The sequence below is a fragment of the Bos mutus genome, chromosome 2, assembly GCF_027580195.1.
Source record: "Bos mutus isolate GX-2022 chromosome 2, NWIPB_WYAK_1.1, whole genome shotgun sequence".
Taxonomy (NCBI): Eukaryota; Metazoa; Chordata; class Mammalia; order Artiodactyla; family Bovidae; genus Bos; species Bos mutus.
Window position 1 is genome coordinate 1746397 of NC_091618.1, and position 24124 is coordinate 1770520.

A 24124-nucleotide genomic window follows, 5' to 3' on the forward strand; every position below is an offset into this window, starting at 1 on the left:
TAATCAAAGCAGTCACAGAATGTGCCCGGCTCAGAGGGAGAGAGCACAGATCCCCCGTCTCTCAACGAGGGAATGTCAAAGAGTGTGGCCCCATCCTTGATCCTCTACATGACAGTCATCTTTCCAACAACTGGTATCACCTTCTCTGTTTGCTTAACGCTGGGCTCACAGAACCATTGTCTGGGGCCAAATTCACCCTGAAGATTGCTCTAGCTTGCTATACACCGGGGGTTTTGTTTTTTAATTAAATGACTTTGGACCTCCATAACCTCATCTCGTCACTGGGCACACCACTTTTCCCTGGCTGCCAGACGCTCAAACTCAGGCTTCTGCCTGAATCCTGGGGCCTATAACTCTGTGCTCCTAGATTAGCAGGCTCAGGGGACAAGTTTATTCTGATGGGCTCATGCCCTGGGACACAGATACACCCAGATAAGCTGGGCTCTTCTATAACTCAGCTCTCCCAGCCTTATTTCTAGGAGGGAATGCTGGTTCAACAGACACTGAGACCTTATCTGTTAAGACTCCTGGGATGAAGCCAGCGTGGTGTTGGAAAGAGCGCTGCCCGGGGGGAACAGGAGCCGGTGTTCCTGTCTCTGCGCTGCCGGTGTGACCTTGAGGAGATCACCTCGCCCCCGCCCCCCCGGGTTGCTGCTTCAGCATCTTGCAGGACAAAGGAGAGGGCACGGCATCGCCCCGAGTTTGCAGCCCAGCTCTGCCGCTTATCTTGGACAGGTCACTCCATCACTCTGGCCTCAGTTGCCGCCTCTGAAAACTGGGGACACAAAGAGCATCCCACGGAGCTGTTGTGAGGATAAAACACGACCTGCGGGGCGCCTGTTTCCTAGCAGGCACTCCGGACATGCTTGCCTGCCTGGAGCCATCAGAGTCCAAGGTCTGAGCTGGGATCACACACCTCTGTGTCTAGCGCAACGTCTGACATGTAGTAGGCACTCAGAAAACACTTGTTGATATGAACTGACTCTTGGCAAACAAAGCAGTAGCAAGAGAAACAGAAACACTCACCCATTAAAAAACCCGTGTATCAGCGTGTTCTTGGCAGCCGTATGCATAGTAGAGCCCAATCAGAAACTACCCAGGTGTCTATTAACAAAAGAACAATTGAACAAAGCAGTCTCGTCTTCCGATAAAATGCTACTCAGTGATGAAAAGGGATTGCCTGTAGGCACATCGAACAACATGGGTGGATCCCAAAAATATGATGCTGGGAGAAAAAAGCCTTCTCTAAGAACTACCTGCTGTGTGATTGCTCTTATAAGACATTCTAGTTACGTGTTAGTCACTCAGTTGGGTCCGACTCTTTGTGACCCCACCAGCCTCCTCCGTCCGTGGGATTCTCCAGGCAAGGATACTGGAGTGGGTTACCATTGCCTTCTCTAGGACATCTTCCCAACCCAGGGATCCAACCTGGGTCTCCTGCACTGCAGACAGATTCTTTACCATCTGAACCACCAGGGAAGCCCTATATGACATTCTAGAACAGTCAAAAAATGATGTGAGGAAAATCAAAATAATTGTTGCCTCTGGGGGCAAGAATTGGCTAAACAGGAGCAGAGGAATTTTCTGGAGTGATGGTGGCGTCCTACATCGTGAAAGAGGTTTGGGTTACACAGGTGGGTGCATTTGCCAAAACCCATTGAGTAATGCCATCTGGGTTTGTGCATTTCACTGTATGTAAATTTTACCAAAAGAGAATTGGGAATAAGTGTACCTCTAGTGATATGCAGGCTGCAAAAGCAAAATGTGGAGGTATCAGAAAGCACCAGGTAAAACTCAGATGGATGGGTGGGTAAAGGGAGAGAAATACACGGTAAAGCAAGCTTGGTTAAGTTCACTGTAGATGTTGGGCAGTAGGAATACTGATGTTTGCTTTAAAATTCTTTGCGCTTTTCTGTATGTTTGAAAATGTTCAAGCCAAATGATAGGGAATAAAATATGATGCCATAGGACCAGGTCAGGGCAGTGGCGGGGGGCGACGAGGGCAAGGCCACGCAGCCTTGACAGACATTAAAACTGGTGTTCAGGAAAGTGGAAGTCGGCTGTGAAGACACAGTAGAAAAAGGATTGAATTCCCCGAGCTGAGTCTGGACGGTGGGCACGTCAGCAAACCCGATGACCTCTCTGTGACTCTGTGTCCCCATCTGCAAAATGCAGACAGCTCTGCCCACAGGGGTGTTGCCGGGTGTAAACGAGAAGCCAGAAGCAGTGAACAAACAGGGCTTCACAAGGAGCTGGCAGGAAGCAGCCTGATTCTCTCCAAGCAAGCCTGACCCCACCTCCTCATTGGGATCTCAGCCTAAATATGAAGTTAAGCTCCAAACACAGGTTTCCTCTGGCTGCCTAATTTGCTGTGCCACCACCTTCTTCTGGAGGAGGAAATGGCAACCCACTCCATTTCCTTGTCCTTGCCTGGAGAATCCCACAGACAGAGCAGTCCAATGGGGTGCAGTCCAATGGGGTACAGCCCATGGGATTGCCCAGAGTCAGACACGCGTGAGCACAGACAGCAGCAACCGCCTCCTCTGTCCAGCAGTTTTCCTTGTCTGTCGGACACTTGCCCCCGTCTGGTGCGTTTTTTCCATCTTCCTTACCTTGGTTTCTTATCTGTCTCCTCCCACTAGCATCAGTCTCCAGGAGAAGAGGGAGTTGGACTTGTTCATGACTTCACCTTAAACGGTCTCTGGCGCGTAGTAGGGACGCAGTGATTCTTTGTTTAAGTAAGGAAGGAGTGAGCAGGGTTGGGTAGGCTTTAGTCTCACCCCTCAGATCGCGGAATTCTGCTACCCAGAGTTTGCCCGTTGCTAATACCACCTCCATGAAATAGCAGGAAGTGAGTTTAGAGATGGCCATCTCTGCCCCATTTAACAGATGAGGAAACTGAGGTTCAGGGAGAGAAGGCAAACATCCCAGCATCCGCTGTCACTTAGTGGCTGAGCAGAGAGGGGGCTCTCGCCCTTGCTGTTTCTCTCCAGCAGGCTTCTGGGGCTGACCAGGGTGGCCGCAGACAGACCAACAGACAGACAGGCTCCGCCGAGCCAGGCCACCAGGGATGCTGTGTGTGCTGGTGCACCCGCCCCCGGGTGGCAGGCGGGCGGGCTGGCGCAGGCGGCTGATGGGTCGTGTCCGCTGGTCCGCCAGGGCCCAGCCACGCCGATACAGGCCAGTCACCCGCAGCGCCTGCCGGGTGTGGACGGCCAGCAGCCTGGCATGGGAGGTCCCTGCCCACACCGGCAGCCCCTTCCGACCGCGCCAGCACTGTCCCCATGGTGACCCTTGCTGGTCGCGCGCTATCCACACAGATGTGCTCGCTGGCCGGCAGCTCGGGGGCGGCTTGGGGGCCGGGCGCTGAGTGGGGCGCTGCGGGACGCTGGCAGGATGTCGTCCAGAGGGGACTGCACGCAGATACACGGATCCCGGGTCAAAGGTGGGACAGCCGTGCCTCCACCCCCACCCCCTGCCCGAGCAGCTCGTGGGATCCCAAATCAGCCGCAGCCCTGAAAAGGGGGCTGGAAAAACGATCTTCCCTCTGTTCCAGAGGCCTCTCCCCAGCCCAGACCCACCTGGCCCAGCTGGGCTGCCCACACATAGTCAGGAGGACTGTTCTGACCCTGGTGAAGCTGTCACTCCCCTGCTTGAAGTCTCAGGGGCTCCCCACCTTCCTGCAACAAAATTATGGCCATAATAGTATCTACTAAAGAATATTTACCACGCTAAGCATTTTACAACGAAGGGAGAAGGAGAAGGGGCGGCAGAGGATGAGACGGTTCGACACCGTCACTGACCCAAGGGACATGAGTTTGAGGGAGCTCTGGGAGGCAGCGAAGGCCTCTGGGAAAACGGAAACGTTCAGACCTTGCTCCCACCTGGCCAGGGCATGCTGCTGTGCACAGATGTGCGAGTCCCTAGCATCTATCCAGACCCGTCCTGGCCCCACCGTTTTTTGCCTGCCGGCCCCCGCAGCGAGGGGTTTTAGGGTGACGTAGGAGACAGTAAGGGAGGACTCGGCGCCCCGTGTCTGGTGGGGTTTGGGGCCTTTGGTGCTTGGGTCCTGACTGTGGTTTTTGCATTTGACTGGTTGAGCCGGGGGTGGGTGATGGCAAAGAGACAGCGTTGGCGGGATGGTGTTTCCTAGATTGGCATTTCTCACGCACGTGCTCCCCTCACACCCACCCCAGCTGACGTTCCCTGTCCCCGGCCTGGAGCAGGGAACAGGGAGTGTAAACCGGGCTTCCGTCATGGGTGAGGCGGCATTCGTGCACGCAGAGGGGCACACACACTGTGAGCCCACAACCCGACACGCAATCCTGAGCGTGCACACACAGTCTTGCTGACACACCCCCGAGCCCTCACGCTCGCCCCCAGGCATCTAGAACCACACGAGACAGTCTCACCAGTGCCGTGCTTTACACACACGTGTGCATCCTTCCACGCAACCCAGAAGCATGTAGATCCATCCACTCGCCCTTGCTGGCACACGTCCGTCCCCACAGCCCCGAATACAGGCTTTCTCACTTGCACTGGTGCTCACTCACAGGAGCTGGCCTCCAGCAGCCCTGGGCACCCCTTGCGCCCACACCTGTTGCACACACACCTCCTCACACTTGCATAGGCTCCTGTCCACGTGCGTGAGGCCCACAGAGCCAGCTGCCCCCCCCGCCTGCCATTGTCAGCTGCCTCCGGCCCGGGCCCGCCCCGCACCTCATCCCCGAGCTGCTGTCTGCCTTCGCACGGTAACCAGATGAGACAAGGCAATTTATGACACCAGCTGTCTCTGTCAAAACCGGATCTCCCACACGCACGAGGGGAAGCCAATTACCCCGAGCCCAGCCCTGCCAGAAGCCAGGGCTTGCAGGGAGATAGAGTGGGGGTGGGACCCGGCCACCCGGAGGGGCGTGGTGGGCGGCACCTGCTTTCCCTGGGAATCCGGCACCCTCCTCCCCCAGGCCCCGGGGGAGCCTGTCCTCTCCTCTCTGTGGCTGCCCCCTGCCCCCGCTCCCAGGGCAATGCAAGAGCAGACTCAGGGCAGAGAGCAGGTGGGCAGGGAGTGTAGAGGAAGAGTGGTCCAGGGTCACCATGGCAACAGGGAAGGCAGGAACCCTGTGGCCCTCCCGCTACACAGCGAGCCGCAGGGAGGCCGCGTCGCTGTCCCCTCTTGCTCTCCACTTCTGCTCTCCCTGCTCCTCTCTGAGCAGGTGCCCGCACCCAGCTCACATTTCCCTCCGCCTAGAATCCCCACTCCCTTCCTTGTCCCATCCCAACCCTTCACCCAACTCTACCACTAGCTGGGCCACTTCCTCTCTGGACCTCAGACTCGGACCCAGGTTCAAGTCCTCACTCCTCCACTGACAGCCTGGGCAGCCTGGACGAGCAGCAGCCCTTCACTGCCTTTAGTTTCTGCATCTGTACAAGAGATTTTGTTTCTATAGAAATATTGACCGAGAGCCCCCTCTGTCAGCGACTGTGCTCTGGGCGGGGGAGATACAACGCTGAGCGAAATGAAGTCTCAGCCCTCCTGGGCTTCAGATTTTGCTGGAGGAGCTGGAAGGCACCCACTGCAGACAGTTAAGTGAGATGATTCTTCACCGGCTCATAAGCTGCGTCCGCAGCAGCTGTCCCAGAATCAAGCATAGCTCTCGAAAAGAACTCAGTCAGTAAGCGAATGCCTGAACGCACAGCCGGCTTGGCCCCAGTGCTGAGGCTGACTTGATCTCAGCCTTTCTCCAGCAGTGTCTGATCTGGCGTTACCTTTGCGGTCCTCAGAGGGCACTTTCTCCGCATAATTTCTGAGTGGTTGGATGGAGACATGTCTAAGTAGACTTCAGAACACTCCTGTTGCTGACTCATTGATTCACTCCACAAATGTACGTTAAGGGCAGACCATGTGCCAAAACCCATGCTAGGCACTCGAGGTTGAGTGGGGTGGAGAGGAGACTTCCAGGTGCCAATTGCATGGCAGAAGTTTCTAGATGTGCTCTTCACGTTTTACAAGATGCTTTCACATATAGGCATTTCACAGGTTCTTTTTAAGGCATTTTTAACAACTCAGTCGTTTGGTCATGTACAACTCTTTCTAAACCCATGGACTGTAGCCTGCCAGGCTCCTCTGTCCATACAATTATCCAGGCAAGAATACTGTAGTGGGTTGCCATTCCCTTCTCCAGGGGATCTTCCCGACCCAGGGATCAAACCCAGGTCTCCTGCATCTCAGGCAGATGCTTTACCGGCTGAGCCACCAGGGAAGCCTGGGTCTGATGAACTTCTTACAGATAAGGAAATTGAGGCTCCAAGACTATTCGTGACTTGCTTGAGAGCCCAGAGCCAGCAGTGACAGCCCCCACGGGCGAGCTGAGCCTCCTCATGCTTGGCCCAGAGTTCTGGCCACCATTCATCACTTTCAGCGTCCCTCTCCCTCAACGACAAGCCTCTAGGGCAGCCGTGGCTCCTGCCCGTTCTAACAGCCTGGGAGCCGCCTGGAACCTGCTGGTGCTGGGATTTGAACCTGAGCCGGCCTGACTCCCGAGCCCAGACGCCATCGCTCTTCCATGTCTAAGCAGTTCATTAAAGCCCTCCTTGCAAACGCTCCCTCTCACTGCCCAGCCACAGAGACCTCAGCTGCACCATTTCCAGGAGAGCAAATTCCTTCCCGGCTGGAGAGGAGTTGGGATAATGTAGGCAGGCGATTTAAACAGCTGCGGTAAAATACACCAGTGGTTTTCACTCTCCGCCACCATTACACTTTCCAGCCGCGGCGGGATTGGCCCTTAAGTGGGATATCAAGTTTATTACAGCTATTTCCAACCTGTAATTGGTTTTGCGGAACACAAAGAGGAGGAGGTTCGGGGTAGGGGGAGGCGATTCCCCCAACTCCTTTTTCTTTTTTCTTTTCTGGATGATGGCACCCAGGGACATTGGGAGGAGGCTAGAGTTGGAGACTTATTTGTTTTTCAAATGGAAAACCCCCGTCAGCCCCGCAGGCTCTCTCGCTGCTGGCTGGATTCAGTCCGTTTGCCACACTTTGGTGGCTGCACTTGGAAAATCAGCTCAGCCCGGCTGAAGCCAGATGTACTGGTCGGGGGGCAGTAGGGGTCCTGAGGCGGGGTCAGGCAGCCTTGGGACCCGGGGGCGGCTGCGGAACCTCGGCTGAGTGGGCAGGGCATGTGGAGGTGCGGCCTCCGGGGCCAGCTGTTTCAGAATCAGAGCATCTGGGCATTCAGAGTAGAAACGGCCCTCAGAGCTCACCCTGCCCCACGTCTCTTCACTGAGCATTTCGGGAAACTGAGGCCTGGAAAGAGGAGAGATGCAGAGCGATTTAGAACCCAGGTCTCCGTTCGCTGTAGCTGATCATTCAGGGAACCAATACTAGCCGGGGTTCTTGGTCTTTCCAGATCAATAGAAATTGACTACAGGACAGACAAGAGACTCAGGCAAGGCTCCCCTGGGCCCCTGCTGCATCGGGAGGGAGAGAGAGCAAGTCACAGGGGGAGGGGGTGCTGGCGAGAACGGATCCCTCAGGTGGGCTGAGGGCAGGGGTGTGTCCAGAGGGCTGGCTTAGGTGCCCCCTGTGGCTTGAGTGCACGGGGGCATGGGGAGTTCCCTGCCTTCGCTCCCGGCACCTGATCTTTGCTCCCAGTTCTTTAGAAGTGGCAGTTGGTTTGGGGGGTTTTTTTGGTCTTTTGTATCATTTGGTCCAGAATTTGCTCCCGCTGCAGCATCCACGCAGTCATGTCTAGTCCCACAGACTTTCTTAGTATTTTTGAGAAGTTTGTCCAGGTGGAAGCATGGCAGCAAAGGGTCCCGGGTCCCAGCCTGTCTCAGGATGGCCCCCGAGAGACAGCGTGTCAGGGGCACACGGGTTCTCTCTGGGGCATCACCACACGGATGGTCCCGCCACCTTCCCCGTGGGGCCTGGTCCTACCAGGAAGCCCCATCCGACCCAGGCGTGGCCGCAGCAGGCTGTCCTGAGGCCAGTCTGTGCTGTCAAGCAGCAGGGGTGGCTTCTCGGTTCCTCGTGGGGTCCCCAGGGCCTGGCACGTGGTGCGGATTCAACTCGGTTCAGTTGCTCAGTCGTGTCTGACTCTCTGCGACCCCATGGACTGTAGCACGCCAGGCCTCCCAGTCCATCACCAACTCCCGGAGCTCACTCAAACTCATGTCCATTGAGTCAGTGACGCGATCCAATCATCTCACCCTCTGTCGTCCCCTTTTCTTCCCGCCTTCAATCTTTCCCAGCATCAGCTCATTCGTGTAGCAGATACTTACTAAGTACCATGTGCCCAGCTCTGGGGGGCAGAGCGTGAACAGGGTAGATAGAGACCCTGCCCTCACAGAGTATATGTTCTAGAAGTAGCTCACATTCAAAGCCTGTTTATTGACTCAGTGAAAATCTGTTCAATGAATGGCTGAACACACAAGCCCGTCTCCCTCTGGAGGAAGGAAACCCCACACGTCTTCAACTCTCCAACAGCACCTTGTATACCCCTGCCAGCCTTGCCATCCTCTGTCCTGACTTCCTGGCCCCACCTGCCCTGGGCTCTGGGAGACTGTCTTGGAGTCTCTGCGACCAGCCTGCCACCCCGGTCCTTGCTCGGAGCCTCCTCAAGCTCTCTCTCTGGGCTGATGCAATCATACAAGTTCAGCAAGTTTCCGGGCCTCTGTGCTCTCTCCCTGCAAGCATGGACCCCTGCTTTCCATCCTCGGTGCCCACGTTGGCTTCCGGCTCCTTCCACCTGTCCCCCTCCCCAGGGCTGGACCCTTTCTTTCATTGACTGATTTTCTGCATCCTCTGGCTTTTCAGCAAGCGATATTCTGCTCTTTAGCCCTGAAGAGGGAAAAGGGACACAGAAAAAGCGGTGACTAAGAAAAGTGTTAGTGTTCATAACAGTTGGTATCTCCACTGACCACACACCAGGCGATCTGTCCCAGCCTTGTCTCGTTTAATCTTTCCAAGAAGATAAGTCGGGTTATCCCCATTTTACAGATGCGGGAACTGAGACTTAGGTGCTATAGCTTGATCAAAAGTACCAAGTAGTAACGGAAAACCAAGGATTCGACTGGTGTGGAGGAAGTCAGTCTAGCTTCTTGCTCAAGCCTCCCATAGGAGGGACAAGCAGCCTGAGACTAGGTGCTCCCAGAAGAGGGCCCACCTCCTCCAGGAAGACTCCCGCGATTGCCCCTTCCTCCAAAGGAAGCCTCAGCTCCTCCGTGGGCCTCAGATGACACTTGTCTAATGCTTGTTGCTACAGCCGTGGTCTCCCTGGCTCTGGCCTCTCACTTGGCCGTGGGCTGTGCTATCTCTCATGATACACAGAGTCTGAGAGTGAATTTCGAGTCCGTTACTTTCCTTTACCCTCCCTGAGGCTGAGGAAGAGGTGGTGGCAGGGAGCTGGGACAGCAGATCCCTTGGGTAGAAGGAGTGAGTGCTTGTCTCAGGCTGCCAGTGTAACCACAGCGGCCAGACACAGCCCCAGAGAAAAAGATGTAAATAGAAGGAAAAGAAAGCTAGGTGCGTCCTTGAAACTCCCCGTCCCACAGCCTGAAACAGCGATTTACGACTCAAATAATTCTTCGGTGTTTTATCTGGGGTGTGTGGGTACATGTGAGTGTATGTGGGGTGTGGGTGTATTTTCCCAGCAATAAAAACCTCAGTCCCGGAGAATAAATTTGAGGAGACAGTTTTACTGACAGATTTTTTTTACCCTCCTTTGTATAATAAAAAAAAAATGGAGTGAAATTTGAGATTGGGACGACAGGGCTGCCACATTTTAGGAGGAGATAAAAAAAGCAGCGCCTGAAGGAAGGTGAGGATGCAAGTCAAATGGGCAGGATGCCTTCCACTTTCATGGCTATAGCAGAAAGTTTCTCACACCTCCGCTGGCTTCTGGCATTTTCCCTCCTAACGAGGCAGCCGCTGAGGGTAAAGAGAAGGGCAGGGAGGCGTTTAGTTCATTCACAGCCCTTGGCAGCCTAGCGGGTGGCGTGTGAACCCTGATCTGGGAGCCAGCACTCCGCCAAGAGCTCGGTGTGGGACCTCGGCTGCATCACCTTGCCTCTCCAAGCCTCAGTTTCCTCATCTGCAAAATGGGGAGGTTATGGTCCATTCTGCTATATGAAAAGGGAGGGACTTCAAGCAGATTTCCCAACCTTGGATCAGATAATTCTTTGTGGGTGGCGGGGGGAGGTTGTCCTGTGCCTTGTAGGAGGGTTACAGCTTCCCTGCCCCTGAGTTGTGACAACCAAGCCTGGCTCCTGACATCGCCAGATGTCCCCGCGAGGAGGCAGTAAAATCGTCTCCCAGTTCAGGGCTCTGGTTTAAAGGCACTTTGCTCCTCTCCCTCCACCGTCTTGATTCCCCGTTTGGGAAGCTGGTGAGAGGCGAGGGGAGAGACCAGGGATGGGACAGCCTGGCTCCTGATGGCCCTGCGTGCTGCCTGCCAGTCGCTCAGCCCTGTCTGACTCCTCGAGACCCCATGCACCGCAGCCCGCCAGGGTCCTCTGTCCATGGGATTCTCCAGGCAGGAAGACTGGAGTGGGTTGCCGTGCCCTCCTCCAGGGGATCTTCCCGACCCAGGGACCGAACCTACGTCTCTATGTCTCCTGCATCGGCGGGCGGGGTCTTTACCACTAGCGCCACCGGGGAAGCCCTGCACCGCAAGCGCCGTCAAAAAAGCGTGAAGCCCCCGGGGAGGAAGCAAGTGAAGTGTATGCGCTGCGGATGAGCCTGCAGGAGACACAGAGGTGTGAGCTCGGAGAAGCCTTGGAGTGGCAAGTCACTGCTGACCCCTCTCGGGGTCCCGGAGCTTGCGAAGGTGTTGCCGTCACTCTGAACCCCGCCAGCCAGGGCTCCCTGGAGACCCCAGCACTGCTAAAGGACTCCTACTCTCACAAACTTGCAGTTTCAGGAGGGTGATCCATACTGGCATTGCCTGTGCCTGGCACACAGCTGGCACTTGATAAATGCTGGCTGGATTGAACTGAATCTCTGTTCTCTGAAGTGTTAGCTGCTCAGTCATGTCTGATTCTTTGCAACCCCATGGGCTGTAGCCCACCAAGCTCCTCTGTCCATGGTGGTTCTCCAGGCAAGAATACTGGAGTGGGTTGCCACGCCCTCCCCCAGGGGATCTTCCCCACTCAGGGATCGAACCAGGTCTCCTGCATTACAGGCAGATTCTTTACTGTCTGAGCTACAGGGAAGCCCCCAAACCAGCAGCAAAACCACCTTGGCCAGACAGATGTGGTCCAAGTCAGCTGGGATCCAGACGTGCCCAGGGTGGCCCAGCTGTGCTGAGGCCGGTCCTCCCAGGGAGGCGGAGGACCCAGTGCTGCCTTGGCTAGGCTGGGCAGGCAACTTTCAGCATCTCCCGCATCCCTGAAGCCCCTTGGAGAAACCCCATCCCTGGCCGCCACCCTCCCAGCCCCCTCTCCTGCCTCCAGCACACAGAGCCGCAGGGAGTTAATTCCACTTCTCCAGGACCAGGCATGAGGCCTCCCCGTTGCAGGCTGTTAGCACGGAGCCCAGCTGAGTGGTGAGAGGCTGCAAGCTCCCGGCCTATAATAGAGTTGCTGAGACAAGCGGAAAACTGCAGCCGGGTAAACAGATAAATAATTGAAACAGTGACAACACGTACCTTGCTGCTTTGTGGAGTAACACTTTCATTAGCGGGGAGCAGCCCGGCCCTGGGGGTGCGGGCAGGCGGGCAGTGGGATCAGGGCACGCTGGGGTCCAGCTTTTAATCAGCTGTGAGCAGCTGGGCACCGAGCAGCCTCTGTCTTCCAGCGGGAGCTTTATTGCCACCTCCCGGGAGCCCCTGCCTTCTGCGGCCTCCGTGTCCCTGTGTGAAATGGGGACCTGGTGCCCTCCCTCCTCGCCTGTGCCGAGGGCAGCTGGAGGCAGGCAAGCCCCCCACCGTGTCGTCTTCTCTGCATCCCCCGTGTCAGTCGACTGGGTTCCTCCCAGGCTCCCCCGGGTTCCTTGGTCTCCAGACAAGTCCCTTCAATCAGAAGGAGCTTGTAAACAGAACCTGAAGCTCTGTGCCTCCTCGGCCCTCAGGAGAGCTGAGTTCTTTTGCCTACCAGGCCCTCCCTAACGAAGTCCTCATTTCACTGACTTCACTTACTCTCCGCCCCAGGTACTCTGAATAGGCTCCTTTCACTGAGCACGCGAAGTTCTTTCCCACCCCAGGGCCTTTGCTGCTGCTGCCCTTTCTGGCTCGAGAGCCCTCCCTGCGGGTACCAGGCTGACTCCTACTCTTGCTTCAGAAGACAACTGAGACTTTGCTTCCTTCAGGAAGCCCTCCAGGGTTACTCTGTCTGCAGGCTGGGTGCTGCCCCGCCTCTGGACTCCCTTGCTATTCTGGCCCTCCCCCTTGTAGAATTTATCAGAAATTGTTGCCGCTTAGCATTTTGAAATCATACGAGATCTCAGCCCAGGGGGACTGCTCCCCGATCCCAGTTCCTCTCCTCTCTTCCTGTTCAGCCTGTTCCACCTTTTCCTCTCTCTTTGGGCAAGGATGGCTTTGGGCCAAACACATTTACGGTCTCTGCCCCAGGCGGGGCAGCGCCCCAAGCTTTGGTCATCATCTTGGCAAGGCCAATCGGTGGGATCACCGAAGTGGCCTCACCTGGTGCCCTGGGACGAGCCCGAGAGAAGGGTGGCCCTGCTCCTGCTGAACTGTCGGGCCTCAGGGAGGGCCTTGAGTTCAGAGCCTCAGCCTGTACATCGTCAAGTGGGGACGGAAGACCCGGGAGGGTAAGAGCGATGCTCACGACACCTGCCCCAGAGAGTCCTCCCGGGCTGCCTGCCTCTCCGCAGCGTCTCGGGAGCCCAGCCTCCGCCTCAGGAAAGGCGGTGCTGGCTGAGCGCTCACCCCGGCTCCTCTGTGCTGCGTTGCAGGTGACGGACGGCGGCACCATCAAGCAGAAGATCTTCACCTTCGACGCCATGTTCTCCACCAACTTCTCCCACATGGAGAGCTACCGCCGGCGCGAGGACTTGGTGTACCAGTCCACGGTCAGGTGAGGCCGCGGCCGCGGGGCGGGGGCCGCCTCGCCAGCCTTCTCACGCCCACCCGCAGCGCCCGCGGGTCGGGAGCGGTGTCTCGGGAGGACCCTCCATGGGCTTGGAAGGCAGAGCTGGGGCTCGCTGCAGGAGAGGGGCCCCTTCCCGAGGGGTCATCCCCTGGACGACGGTGAAGGGCAGGGGTCAGGGGGCCGCTCGGCCGCAGGGAGTGGACCCTGCACGTTGGCCTCCCGGGCACTCCTCCAACAGTCCCGCAAGGTGGGGTTTTCCAAACCCCGTTTCCAGGTGAAGACCCTGAGGTCCAGAGAGGGTGAGCAAATAACCAAAGGCCACACAGCCAGGAATGCCAGAGACAGGAGGTGAACCGGCTGCGCCGGGTTCAGACGCCCGTGGAGCACGTTCTGTAGTTTCCCACGGGCTTCAAACTTGGGAGGGAAACAGACCCTGAACAACCAGACCCGAGGTCCAAAGCAGCACCAGGATGGGGAAGGAAGAGCCCTTGCGGGTGGAGATACTTAGTATTTCTGCACCTGCCCCCTTTGCTAGAAGACTCTAAGGTAGCGGATCCCAGTCCAGGCCCTGCCGCGTTCCCATCTCTCCCTAAAAAGCCCCATTCCTATTTTGGCGCTCTGATACTTTATATTTGCTGGGTCCCGCTCCCTTTGATCACCTGGTAAACTCCTCGTCCGCCTTCAGAACCCAAGCGAGCAGGTCCTCGGGTGTGACACCTCCTTTAGACAGTCCCTCACCCCAGCAGAGCTGACCTTCCCCAAAGTCAACGGCCGCGGCTCCTCCAGTACACCCCCCACCGCCAGAGGGGGTCTCACTGCGTTAGTGAAGAGACGCTTCGGCACTGGGCGTGCAGTTTTACACACACAAGTGTGCATGCTTTCTCACACTGCATAGCCAAATGCTTTGCCTGGTTGCTGTTCGGTCACTTAAGTTGTGTCCAACTCTTGGCAACCCCATGGACGGCAGCACGCCAGGCTTCCCTGTCCTTCGCTGTCTCCCAGGGCTCACTCAGAGTCATGTCCGTTGAGTCGGCTCTGCCTGGTGGCCAGGCAGGAAGTGGCAGTCTGCTCCCAAGCTAGAGGACAGCCTGCCCTGTCAGGCCTGGCAGGAGATGCTGCCTGCGGACTCGCATGCTGCAAGCTGACTTGCTCTATGCTTCGTGCGGAACCTACCACATCCCTGCTTAGTGTCTTATTCCTGACCCACCAGGAGGATAAGGCCCCACTCTCCTTACCCAGGTTTTTCAGAAGGAAAAAGAGGTCTCCCCACCACCTTGTATCCTCAGCTCTCAACACGAGGCTCGACACACAGCAGGTGTACAATAAAATTTGCAAATTGAGCGGACAACCCTAGTACCCTCCTTGGCCCTTTGGGCCTCAGTTTCCCCACGGGTAAAATTAGAAAATGGGACAAGAAGATTGCCAAGGGCAGAGCCAGTCTGCAGAGAGAATCTGGCCTGTGGGCCTTCCATGCCCGCTTAGGTAAGACCCTTCTGGGTGCTTCCTTTGGGATTCGCGTCAGGAGCTCAGACTGAGCATTTATTGGGTGAATCTGGTGAGAATGTGGACTCCAGAAAGATGTACAAGCCGCCACACAGATGCCTTCATCTATCTATTTATGATTTCTCCTGCACCCACCTCCAAAAAGAATTTGGGTTATCTCTGAGCACACCCAAGACAAGCAGGCTGGGCTTCCCAGGTGGCGCTCGTGGTAAAGAACCCACCTGTCGATGCAGGAGATGTAAGAGACATGGGTTCAATCCCTGGATTGGGAAGGGATCCTAAAGCATGGCAACACTCTCCAGTATTCTTTCCTGGAGAATTCCTTGGACAGAGGAGCCCAGTGGGGTACAGTCCATGGGGTTGTAAAGAGTCGGACACGACTGAAGCAACTTGGCACACATACACGAAAGACAAGCAGGTTACCATCAGAACGCAAAGAAAAAGGTGAAAACTCATTTTGGAGAAGAAAACATTCTGGGCGGCACAAGTGATCACACCAGTGAACGTCTGGATCACCCCAGGCTTCCCAGAAAGCGTCCCCACCCGCCCCACCCCGCCTGGTGCCCACGGCCTCTGAAAACAACAGCCCCTGCATCCCGTCACTGTCAGCCCCCCACCCACTCCTGACTTCCCTCGTGGCTCAGCAGCAAGAGCCCGCCTGCCAATGAAGCCGGTGCTGGAGACACCTGTTTGATCCCTGGGTTAGGAAGATCCTCTGGAGGAGGAAATGGCAACCCACTCCAGTATTCTTATCTGGGAAATTCCATAGACAGAGGAACCTGGCGGGCTACCCTCCACAGGGCCACAGAGCTGGACACAACTGAGCACACACACACACACACACACACACCTGCTCCTGGAAGTGTGGGTTCCAGAGTAACTCCCTGCCTCTGGTTTCTGAGCCAGGAAGGAAACTCAGGGACTGTCCGAACATCCCGGATGCCCTCCGTCTCACGCATCCAGATTGCAGCCCTGGCGTCCAAAGGCCTGGTTCAAACCCCAGCTCAGCTACTCCCTGCTGAGTTACCTTTGACCACAAGGACCTTGACCTCTCTCGGCCTTGGTGTCCTCACCTGTTAAAAGGGCTTAATATGGTTGGTGTTGACTTAAAAAGCACGCGCAGTGTGCGAGCTGCAAGTTAAGTCTTACTCGGGGCACCATGAGGGCTGCAGCTCTGGGAGACTGCGCCAAAGAGGAGGGGGAGGTGACTCTGGTGGAGGCGGTGTTCGTGCAATCAAGCACTTATCTCACTGAAGGTTTTCTGCTCGTCACGAGGGGCTGACGTCACCGTGAAGGGATTTAGTGCTTTTCCAGATATGAGGAGGTGCAAGGATTGGACTCATGAAATCAGTTCCTGAAAATATCTAACTATTTAAAGATCTGTTCCACATCCTGGAACACGTGTGTGCTGTGTGTGTGTGAGCGTGCATGAACGTGCAAGTGCTCAGTTGCATCCGACTCCTTGCGACCCCGTGGACTGTATCCCACCAGGCTCCTCCGTCCACGGGATTCTCCAGGCAAGAAAGCTAGAGTGGGTCGCCACTCCCTCCTCCAGCGGATCTTTCCAACGCAGGGATGGAACGCGCACCTCTGCGTCTCCTGCTCTGGCAGGCGGGTTCTTTACCACTGTGCCCTCTGGAGCACAAAGTGTCTCATTCCTGCTGTTCACCCTGAACTTCCCTGAAGGCGTGTCGAAGGTCAACAGCTGCAGCTGCACAGGATTCCGTCCCCACAGAGGCAGATGCCAAGTGCCCTTGGCAAGCGCCAAGTTGGCACTGACATTGCCTTAAACAGTCATCGTGGGGTTTTGGTGAGACTCAAGTCTGATGGCCTGAGTTCTAAACCCGGCTCCTCCAGCCCTTGCTGAAGTGTAATCTCTCGGGGTGGTAACTCTGTGCCCAAGTTTCCTGATCTCTGAAAGGGGACAACAGGAAGAAGCTCCCAGCAGCCCCGCGAGGCTCTCACGAGTTAGTAATCCCTGTAAGTGCAGCCCCAGCCCCAGAGCCGTGCATGTCTGCTGTTAGTGCCTAGAAAAAAGCCTCTGCCTCACCATTAAAAAAAAAAAAAAAAGCTGCCACCTTTTTCTTAATCTCATAAAGCTCCTTATGCACACTCTTTCCCTTAATCATCACTAACGACACCTTGACCGCAGCAGGTATTGTTCTCATTATTATTTTCTATGATCCTGAGTTTACAGATGAGGTTGAAATTCAGTTCGGGACTCACCCAAGGGTCCCCCACTGGAACAACATCAACTTGCTCAGACCCCAACCCGTGTCATCCTAGCCCTCCACCGTGCAGCCTTCCCTGTTTTACAAATGAGGAAACGGAGGCCCGGAGGGGAGGAGACTTGTCCAGGGTCACAGACACAGCGCAGTCGTGGCCGGAGCTCACTTCTTCCCCAGGCTTCTCCCAGGACCTCAGGCACCAGGGGGGTCTCCCAGGCCGAGAGCAGCAGAGCAGGGGGCCACAGGGACGGGAAGGAAAGGGCAGACCCTCTCGGTCTGATCTGATTGTGGCCTCGAGGCCACAGAGCAGCTGTGGTGGGAACCTGCTCCTCAACCTGCAGGGCTCATTCAGGCTGGCGATGGGCAGGGGCTCCGCATTCACATATAAATGAAGATATTTGCAAATTAATGCATCTCATCTAGAGAGAGTCCCAGCTGCACAGCTGTCTGGGCCGCTTCCTCTCCAGCAGGGAGAGCGGGGTCAGAGGAGGCTGAGAAGATGAACCAGAGTTGGCAGAGAGCAGTTCCTGGGCGGCCAAGGGAGCCCTAGGGACTCCCAGAGCTTCTCTTGCCACCGGTGGGGGGCCCCGAGGGGTGGGCGTTGGGTGGGGTGCCAGGGCTTCTATCCCAGGTGGGGGTGCAGGTATAGGACCCCAGTTCATGATCTTTTGGGCAGGTCACCGCCCTTCCCAGGACCACCCCCCCACCGTAAGATTCCATGTATCACATGCCTTTCTAGTTCAGAGCCTCAGAGCCCAGAACTTCCAGCTTGGAACTGACAGCAATTTACCCCTTCAAAGAAAAGAAAGAAAGAAAGTGAAGTCACTCAGTCGTGTCCAACTCTTTGTGACCCCATGGACTGTAGCCTATCAGCCTCCTCCATCCATGGGATTCTCCAGGCAGGAATACTGGAGTGGGTTGCCATTTCCTTCTCCAGGAGATCTTCCCAACCCAGGGACTGAACCTGGGTCTCCCGCATTGTAGGCAGACACTTAACCATCTGAGCCACCAGGGAAGTCCAAGGGATATTTAATTGAGCACTTCTAAGAGATGGCGTGATGCAAGATGCTGGGGATCCAGCGAGGAACGAATGGCCTTTACACTCTCATGGGGAAGACCGAGCGGAAACAAAAGAAGCAAGACGACTATAAATGTATCGTGACAAGCTCTACAAAGTCATGAGTCCAGTAACAATCCTGTGATGGGGGAGCCGCTTGCAGGGTCAGGAGGAGTAAGGTGCTGGGGTGCCAGGCAGAGCCTCCCAGGATGGGCGCCCTGGGCTGAGACCTGTGGGCTGGGCAGGAGACGTCGGCGGTGGGACGAGACGGGTGTGCAGACATTGGAGCCTAAGTGCCGGGGCGTCTGGGGACAGCCTGGCCAATGACCGGCGGGCGGTGTTGGAAGCAGCACCACACTCTTGCACCTCAGGTGCAGCTATTCCGACGCATCTTCCCCACTGTCCACGCATTCCCCAGCTGGACCGAGGCTCAGCTTCCCCCTGGAATAAGCTCCAAGAGGCATCCGTGTCACCTCCCTTCCCCCTCCATCCCCACTCTAGGTCCAGGCTCCCAAATAAGCCACCGGCTCCCAGTCAATTCTTTGATTCCAATTCTGCCTCTCAGGGGCCGCTAAGTGGGGACAGAGGATGTTGGCGACAGTCCCACCTGCTGGCCTCCCGCACGTCCATCCATCCTCCCCACCCGTCCTCCCAGGCCTGGCCTCAGGCCCCGTTCACCTGTTCCATCAGCCGGGCACAGGCGGACAGATCGGTGGCTTCCCCTACCGACGGGGAGATTGTGTGGGCAAAGCACGTTAACCCCTGCAGTGTGTGGCTATCCCCAGATGGCAGTCATGACCTCCTTGGAGGTCCCGGTGAAGCACAGCAAGCCTTCCCCGCCCCTGCTCCCCGCTCCACAGGTCGCCCCCTCCATTTCCCGAAACCCTCTGCAGTCCCTGTCCCATGCCATCAGCCCAGGGTGTCTCCAAGAACACTGAGCAGGCTTCACCAGCCCTCTTTTGTCCATGAGGGAAATCTAGACTCAAGGGGTCAAGAGTGTGCCCTTCCCATGCCTGGCCCACCTCCCTTTGCCAAGGCCCTACTCATCCTTCAGTTTCAGCTGAAATGCTGCTTCCTCCAGGAAGCCCTTCCTGACTGCTCAGGCTGGGGCAGCTCCCCAGTGTCTTTCCACCCTCAGCCCACCCCCCCACCTCCCTGCCCTGACACTGGGTATTCAAAGTGCCTCCCGCACTTGACTGGAAGTCCCATGAGGACAGGGATTGGGGGTGATGTTTTCACTGCTGTCTCTCCAGCCCCCAGCCCAGCATCCCCTGAACAATTTGTAGCTAATTGCGGAGTGGATGAGTTAGCGGTGGAAGGCAGGGTGGACGTCTTCCACTAATGCTCTCCCTGCTGTGGAATAAACGTAGGAAGATGGAATTCAGGCTTCCGCACCTTTCCCCAACATGGGCATCATTTACTTATCACAAAGGAATCGAGCGACTGCTGCATGTCAGGGATGGTGCTGGGGATAAGATGGTGAACGAGACATAATCAGATCTGCTCTGGTGAGCCTTGCAATACAGGGGGTAAGAAGAGACAGATGGTAAAAATGTGTTTGAAAGAATAAGGAAAATTATCTACAGTTGGTGATGACTGCATGAAGGCAATAAGGGAAGGTGATGGAGAGGATGAGAGTCAGGGAATACGTGAGGGGGAGCGTGATACAGGGTCTCTCATGGGAGACGACACCTGAGCCGGGATCTGTAGGGTAAAAGGGAGCCAGACAGGTGGGGTGGAGGTCGGGAGGGCATCTCAGGTCAAGCCTGAGCAAGTGCAAAGGTCCTGAGGCGAGAAAGAGCTTGGCGAGCTGCCAGAGGACCAGCGTGGCCAGAGTTTAGGAGCACGGAGACACATCGGCCTTTCTTCTCTGCGTCCTGGAAGCCAGGGGAGGTTAGGGCCCCATGTGGTGTGTGTCGTGTGACGCTCACCCTGGTTGCCAGGCGGAGGGTGAGTTGGAGGTCCCAGGAGAGGAAGACAGTGCAGTCACTTCTTAAGTCTCAGGACTGAAATTCCAAATCTGAGCTAAGTTAGGAGAGGGAGCGGGACCCCTGCCTCTGGCTGGCCGGGGCCAGGAGGCAGAGGTGGGGCTGGGAGTCAGCCTTCTCCCTGGGGTCTGATGTCCATTCTCCATGAACACTTTACGGTGTGCCGGTCCCAGAGCCGCCCCCCAGCCCGGCAAAGCCGCAGGAGGTTGAGAACAGCTGGGAAGGTGGAGCAGAGCCAGGGGGCTTGGCGCTGAATGTGAGAGCACAGCTACACCTCCCAATTCATATTTATCGGGAGGGAGGCGTGGGAGACATCGGGTAAATGCAAGAAGAGCCGGAGGATTGAGGATGCGAGAAGAAATGCCACTTCCTTTATTATTCGGAGAGGCATGTGTTCACGTATCCCCTGGATAGCTCATATTGAGCATTTGCGGCTTCCCGGCACGGACGCGGGGGCGCGGTGCTCAGCGGCGGGCACGAGGCAGCCTCCGCCTCCGTGAGCTTAAAGCCTGCTCCCCCGCCCCCACCCCCACGAGCCCGTAATCTCCTCAAGGCTCTGCTCCCTCCTTTTCATCTCAGTGACCCCAGAGCCTACTTGGCATTTAGAGAGGAACTATAAATATTTGTGGGATGAAAGGAGAGAGGAGATAAAACATGGAGATAAATAGCGAGCAATTCAGGTGGTCAGGTGATGGCCGTCGCGGGGAGATGCAGATGTAATGTGGTGATGAATCAGAGATGGGGAGACTGGGTGAAGGTGGCGTTTCAAGCGGCCCTTGAAGCGTATGTAGGTTTTTTAGACAAAGGAGCCCAGGATGCTGCAGGTGGAGGCCACGGTGTGTGCAAAGGCCCGGAGGCAGGGAGGGGAGGGCTGACGTCTAGTGAGGCTGCTCTGCGTGGGCAGACGGAGGTTCCCAAGTCTCAGCTCTCTGGAATCTGCTCAAAGGAAAAAACAGAGCTGGTTTTTAAATAGACGCAGTCACTATTGGGTCCAAAGAGAAGAGAAGGGTTTGCTTCCCTTTGAAGTGTTCAGGGTCCCTTCTGTAGTGTCTGCTGTTACCAGACCCGGCAAGCTCCTCCTCTGCTGTTGGTACCAAGAACAGTGTGCTTTGACCCTTGGTGATTTGCAAGAGTGAATTCGGCAGCTCGCCTCCCTCTATTGGGGACCACACATCTCTTGTCTCGAGGACATTCAGAACCCGTGCTGCTTGTTCAGGAGATGGTCCTTCATTTCTTCATTCATTCAAGTACTCAGCAAGCACATGCTGGATCCCTGTTATGTGCCGGGCTGCCCTACTGTGCGCTGGGAGAGCGGATGAACTCAGATCCTGCCCATTCAGAGTCGTCAAGGTCACGTCCAGTCCTTGACCTGCAGACCCATGCCTCCCTCCCACCCCGAAATCTCCCATCCAGGAATTCGAATGAGCCAGAGTGATGTTTCAAGGAGAACCTTGAGCCCTTTCAACACTCTTTTCGTAACGGCTGCCTCTGAGCCTCATCAGAATTGAACACCCCAGGTCTCCAGCCCCAAGGAGCAGCCGGGTCTCCAAATCAAACCCAGGGATTATTTTAGGAGTGGGGGCTGCAGCCCACCTCCCAGGGAGTTTTCAGCCGAGTGCCCTCCTCTCAGCCCACCGCGGCCCAAGGAGAGGCTGCCGGTTACCTCGCCTGAGCGCAACAAACCCTCGGTGGTGGTGGTGGCGGCGTCTACACCACGGGCCGATCAGCACTCCACCTACATTAGGGTCACCTTGGGAGTTGCTTAAAAATATCAATTCCTGGGCCCCACCAAGATGGCATTTGATTCAAACAGCCTGGAGCAAGGCCTGGGGAAGCAGTCTTTTAAAAAGTCTTCCAGGTAAAAGACGTTGGCAGCGAGGTTGGAAAGCTCTGCTGCACACAGCTCTTCCCATCTGCTCCGATGTGCAGACAGGGCCAAAGAATTCCACAAGAAGCGGCTTTAGAATTAGCTGGTGCAGATAATTCTAGTTGCTGCCGGCAGCCTTGGGCGACAATGTCCTAAAGCCCCCAGGGGCAAGACTTGTTTGGATTAAAGATGCAAGCTAGCTGGAGCAGCCAGGGACCTCCCAGTCCAGGGTGTCCTCCCAGGCACCAGCCATTCCCAGAGCCTCAGGGGTCCTCACCCCCAAATACCACGAGTTGTCCATCAAAAGACTGAAGACAGAAGTTTCTCAGGCAGTGGGGCCTTGATTGGGAGTGGGGCCCAGGAACAAGATATTCTTGCTATAGCTTCCCAGGATTTACCCAAACGTGGAGGGAACCCATGTTTCCTGAGCCAGAGCTTTCACTGGACCCCATCCCAGACCTCCCACCCTCAGAGCATCCGTCAGAGAAGAGTACTGGCCCCGCCCTCTGTGTCAGGCCCACAGGAACTGCTCTTCAGAGATGCCCGCTCTCAGCCACCCCTCCCGGGTCCCGTCTCTTAGAGCTCGCCACTCCCTTTTTTGTCTCTAGATCCTCAGCGCCTGACACAGGGGCTGGGATGAGAGCCCAGGGCCTCAGTAAATGTTTCCTGAATCAATAGGCTGACAGGTTATCCAGATATGGAATGATCATTTTAGACAATCAGCAAAAACTTTTTTCCCATCCATCATCATGTTTAACCACTGCAACCATCTCATGGAGTGCAGATCTCAGGCTCACTGGATCCTGTTTGTACAGACGATGACACGAAAGAACAGAGCGGGGCGGTCACTTGTCCAAGGTCACACAGCTTGTGCATGAGGAAGCTTGAGTTTCCACCCAAGCTATGGCATTCACAGGGGCCCTGGAGCCACAGTAGGCCTCTAGACCATCAAGCGCAGGCTTATCCAGTGAACAGTTAAGAGTGACCAGCCCGTGCCAGGCCCCCTGGCAGGCGCTGGGGATTCAAGCGACTTAGTGACAGTGGGTGACCTGTGTCTTCATCCCGACATGTACACGCATGAGGTCACACACGCACACTGGCACACAGCGGATCTGCGGTCCCAGCCGCTTGATGCCTCCAGGTAGGAAGCTGCCAGGGTTAGTCATCACCTTAAAAATACACGCTGCCTGGCAGTTCCTGGCCCCTCGACACCCTGGCCAAGGAGACCGACTGACGCCCGATCCTGGCCCCAGAAGTGCGACTCCCAGTTCTCCTCGGCTGCCTCCGCCGGTGGCATCAGTTCCGTGGAGCTGCTGGGAAATCCATTTAGGCGAACATGCTTCCGCGGCTCTGCCCACATCCCCACTGAGCGTGACAGCGCCCCCGCCCTGCCCTGCTTACCCCGCCCCCCCGCCCCCGTCACTGCTCCTGGTGCTGACACGAGTCTCCCCTCCTCTCCTCCAGCGGCCGTCTGGCCTTCTTCACCTTTTTGAAGCCCAGCAGTGGGTGCAAACCCAGCCCTCCCCAGCCCTGTTGCCCCCACGCAGAATCAGTGCTACTGACGGTTCTCCAGGAACATCCTGTGCGTGGCATTCAGCTCTCCTCAGGCCAGGTCGCAATCATCCGCTCACACAAACCTGCCCCTCCCTACCCAGCCGGGGCGGGCCAGCATCGCTAGCACATGGTGGAGCTCAGGATGCTGCGAAGGACAGGTCCTGCCTCCTTTCACTTCCCACCAGTAGAGGCTGATCTTCTCGTTTCTTGAATTTCCGTCTTTTTTTCTGCTTCCGTGGTTTCCCTTTCTTAGCATGACCTCCTCTTCTTTACTTCAGCTCCCCGTTCCTCTCCCCCGCGCGGGGGCTCTGCCCTCCCGTTCTCTGCCGCAGAGTACAGGGGCACACACACAGGCACAATACATTTCCCTCTCCTCTCCCGGCACGTTCTTGCCTCTCTTGGCTTGAAGCCCCTCTGGGGCCCCAGAATCTCCCCAGCAGCACAGACCCTGGGTCCCAGGGCTCCGGGTGGGTCCCCACCCACCCTGGGGGTGCGGATCAGGGGTGCTTACCGGGGATTGGATCTTGGATTAGTGGAGACCTTAGGTGCAGTGACCGAGGCGGACGTGCTCTGTTGAGCCCACAGTTGGCACGGATCAGCGTGCTGCACCAACATGCCCTCATGCTCTGTTTGTCCCCGGCCCACTAGACACCCCTGGGACCCCTTCTCACCAGGTTCTCTGCTGGGGAGGGAGGCGCTTGCAGAGCTGTCTGCTGCCCCCTGGTGGTGCACTCGGGTATTGCAAGGAGGGGCCCCACCTATGCTGCCCCCGGTGGTGCACTCGGGTATTGCAAGGAGGGGCCCCACCTATGCTGCCCCCACCCCCGCCCCACCCCCAATCAGCGGGGATGGGTCTTCTCCCTCAAGACAAGGAACTTCC

At 56.5% G+C, this 24124-nt stretch overlaps 1 protein-coding gene across 1 annotated transcript in view; it reads left to right on the forward strand.

Moving 5' to 3' along the window:
- Positions 1-24124, forward strand: part of IGSF21 (immunoglobin superfamily member 21) — a 277958-nt gene that overhangs the window by 175720 nt on the left and 78114 nt on the right. The window contains exon 3 of the mRNA XM_070379196.1: positions 12911-13032. Within this exon, the coding sequence (XP_070235297.1) occupies positions 12911-13032 (122 nt within the window). The remainder of the gene's footprint in view (positions 1-12910; positions 13033-24124) is intronic.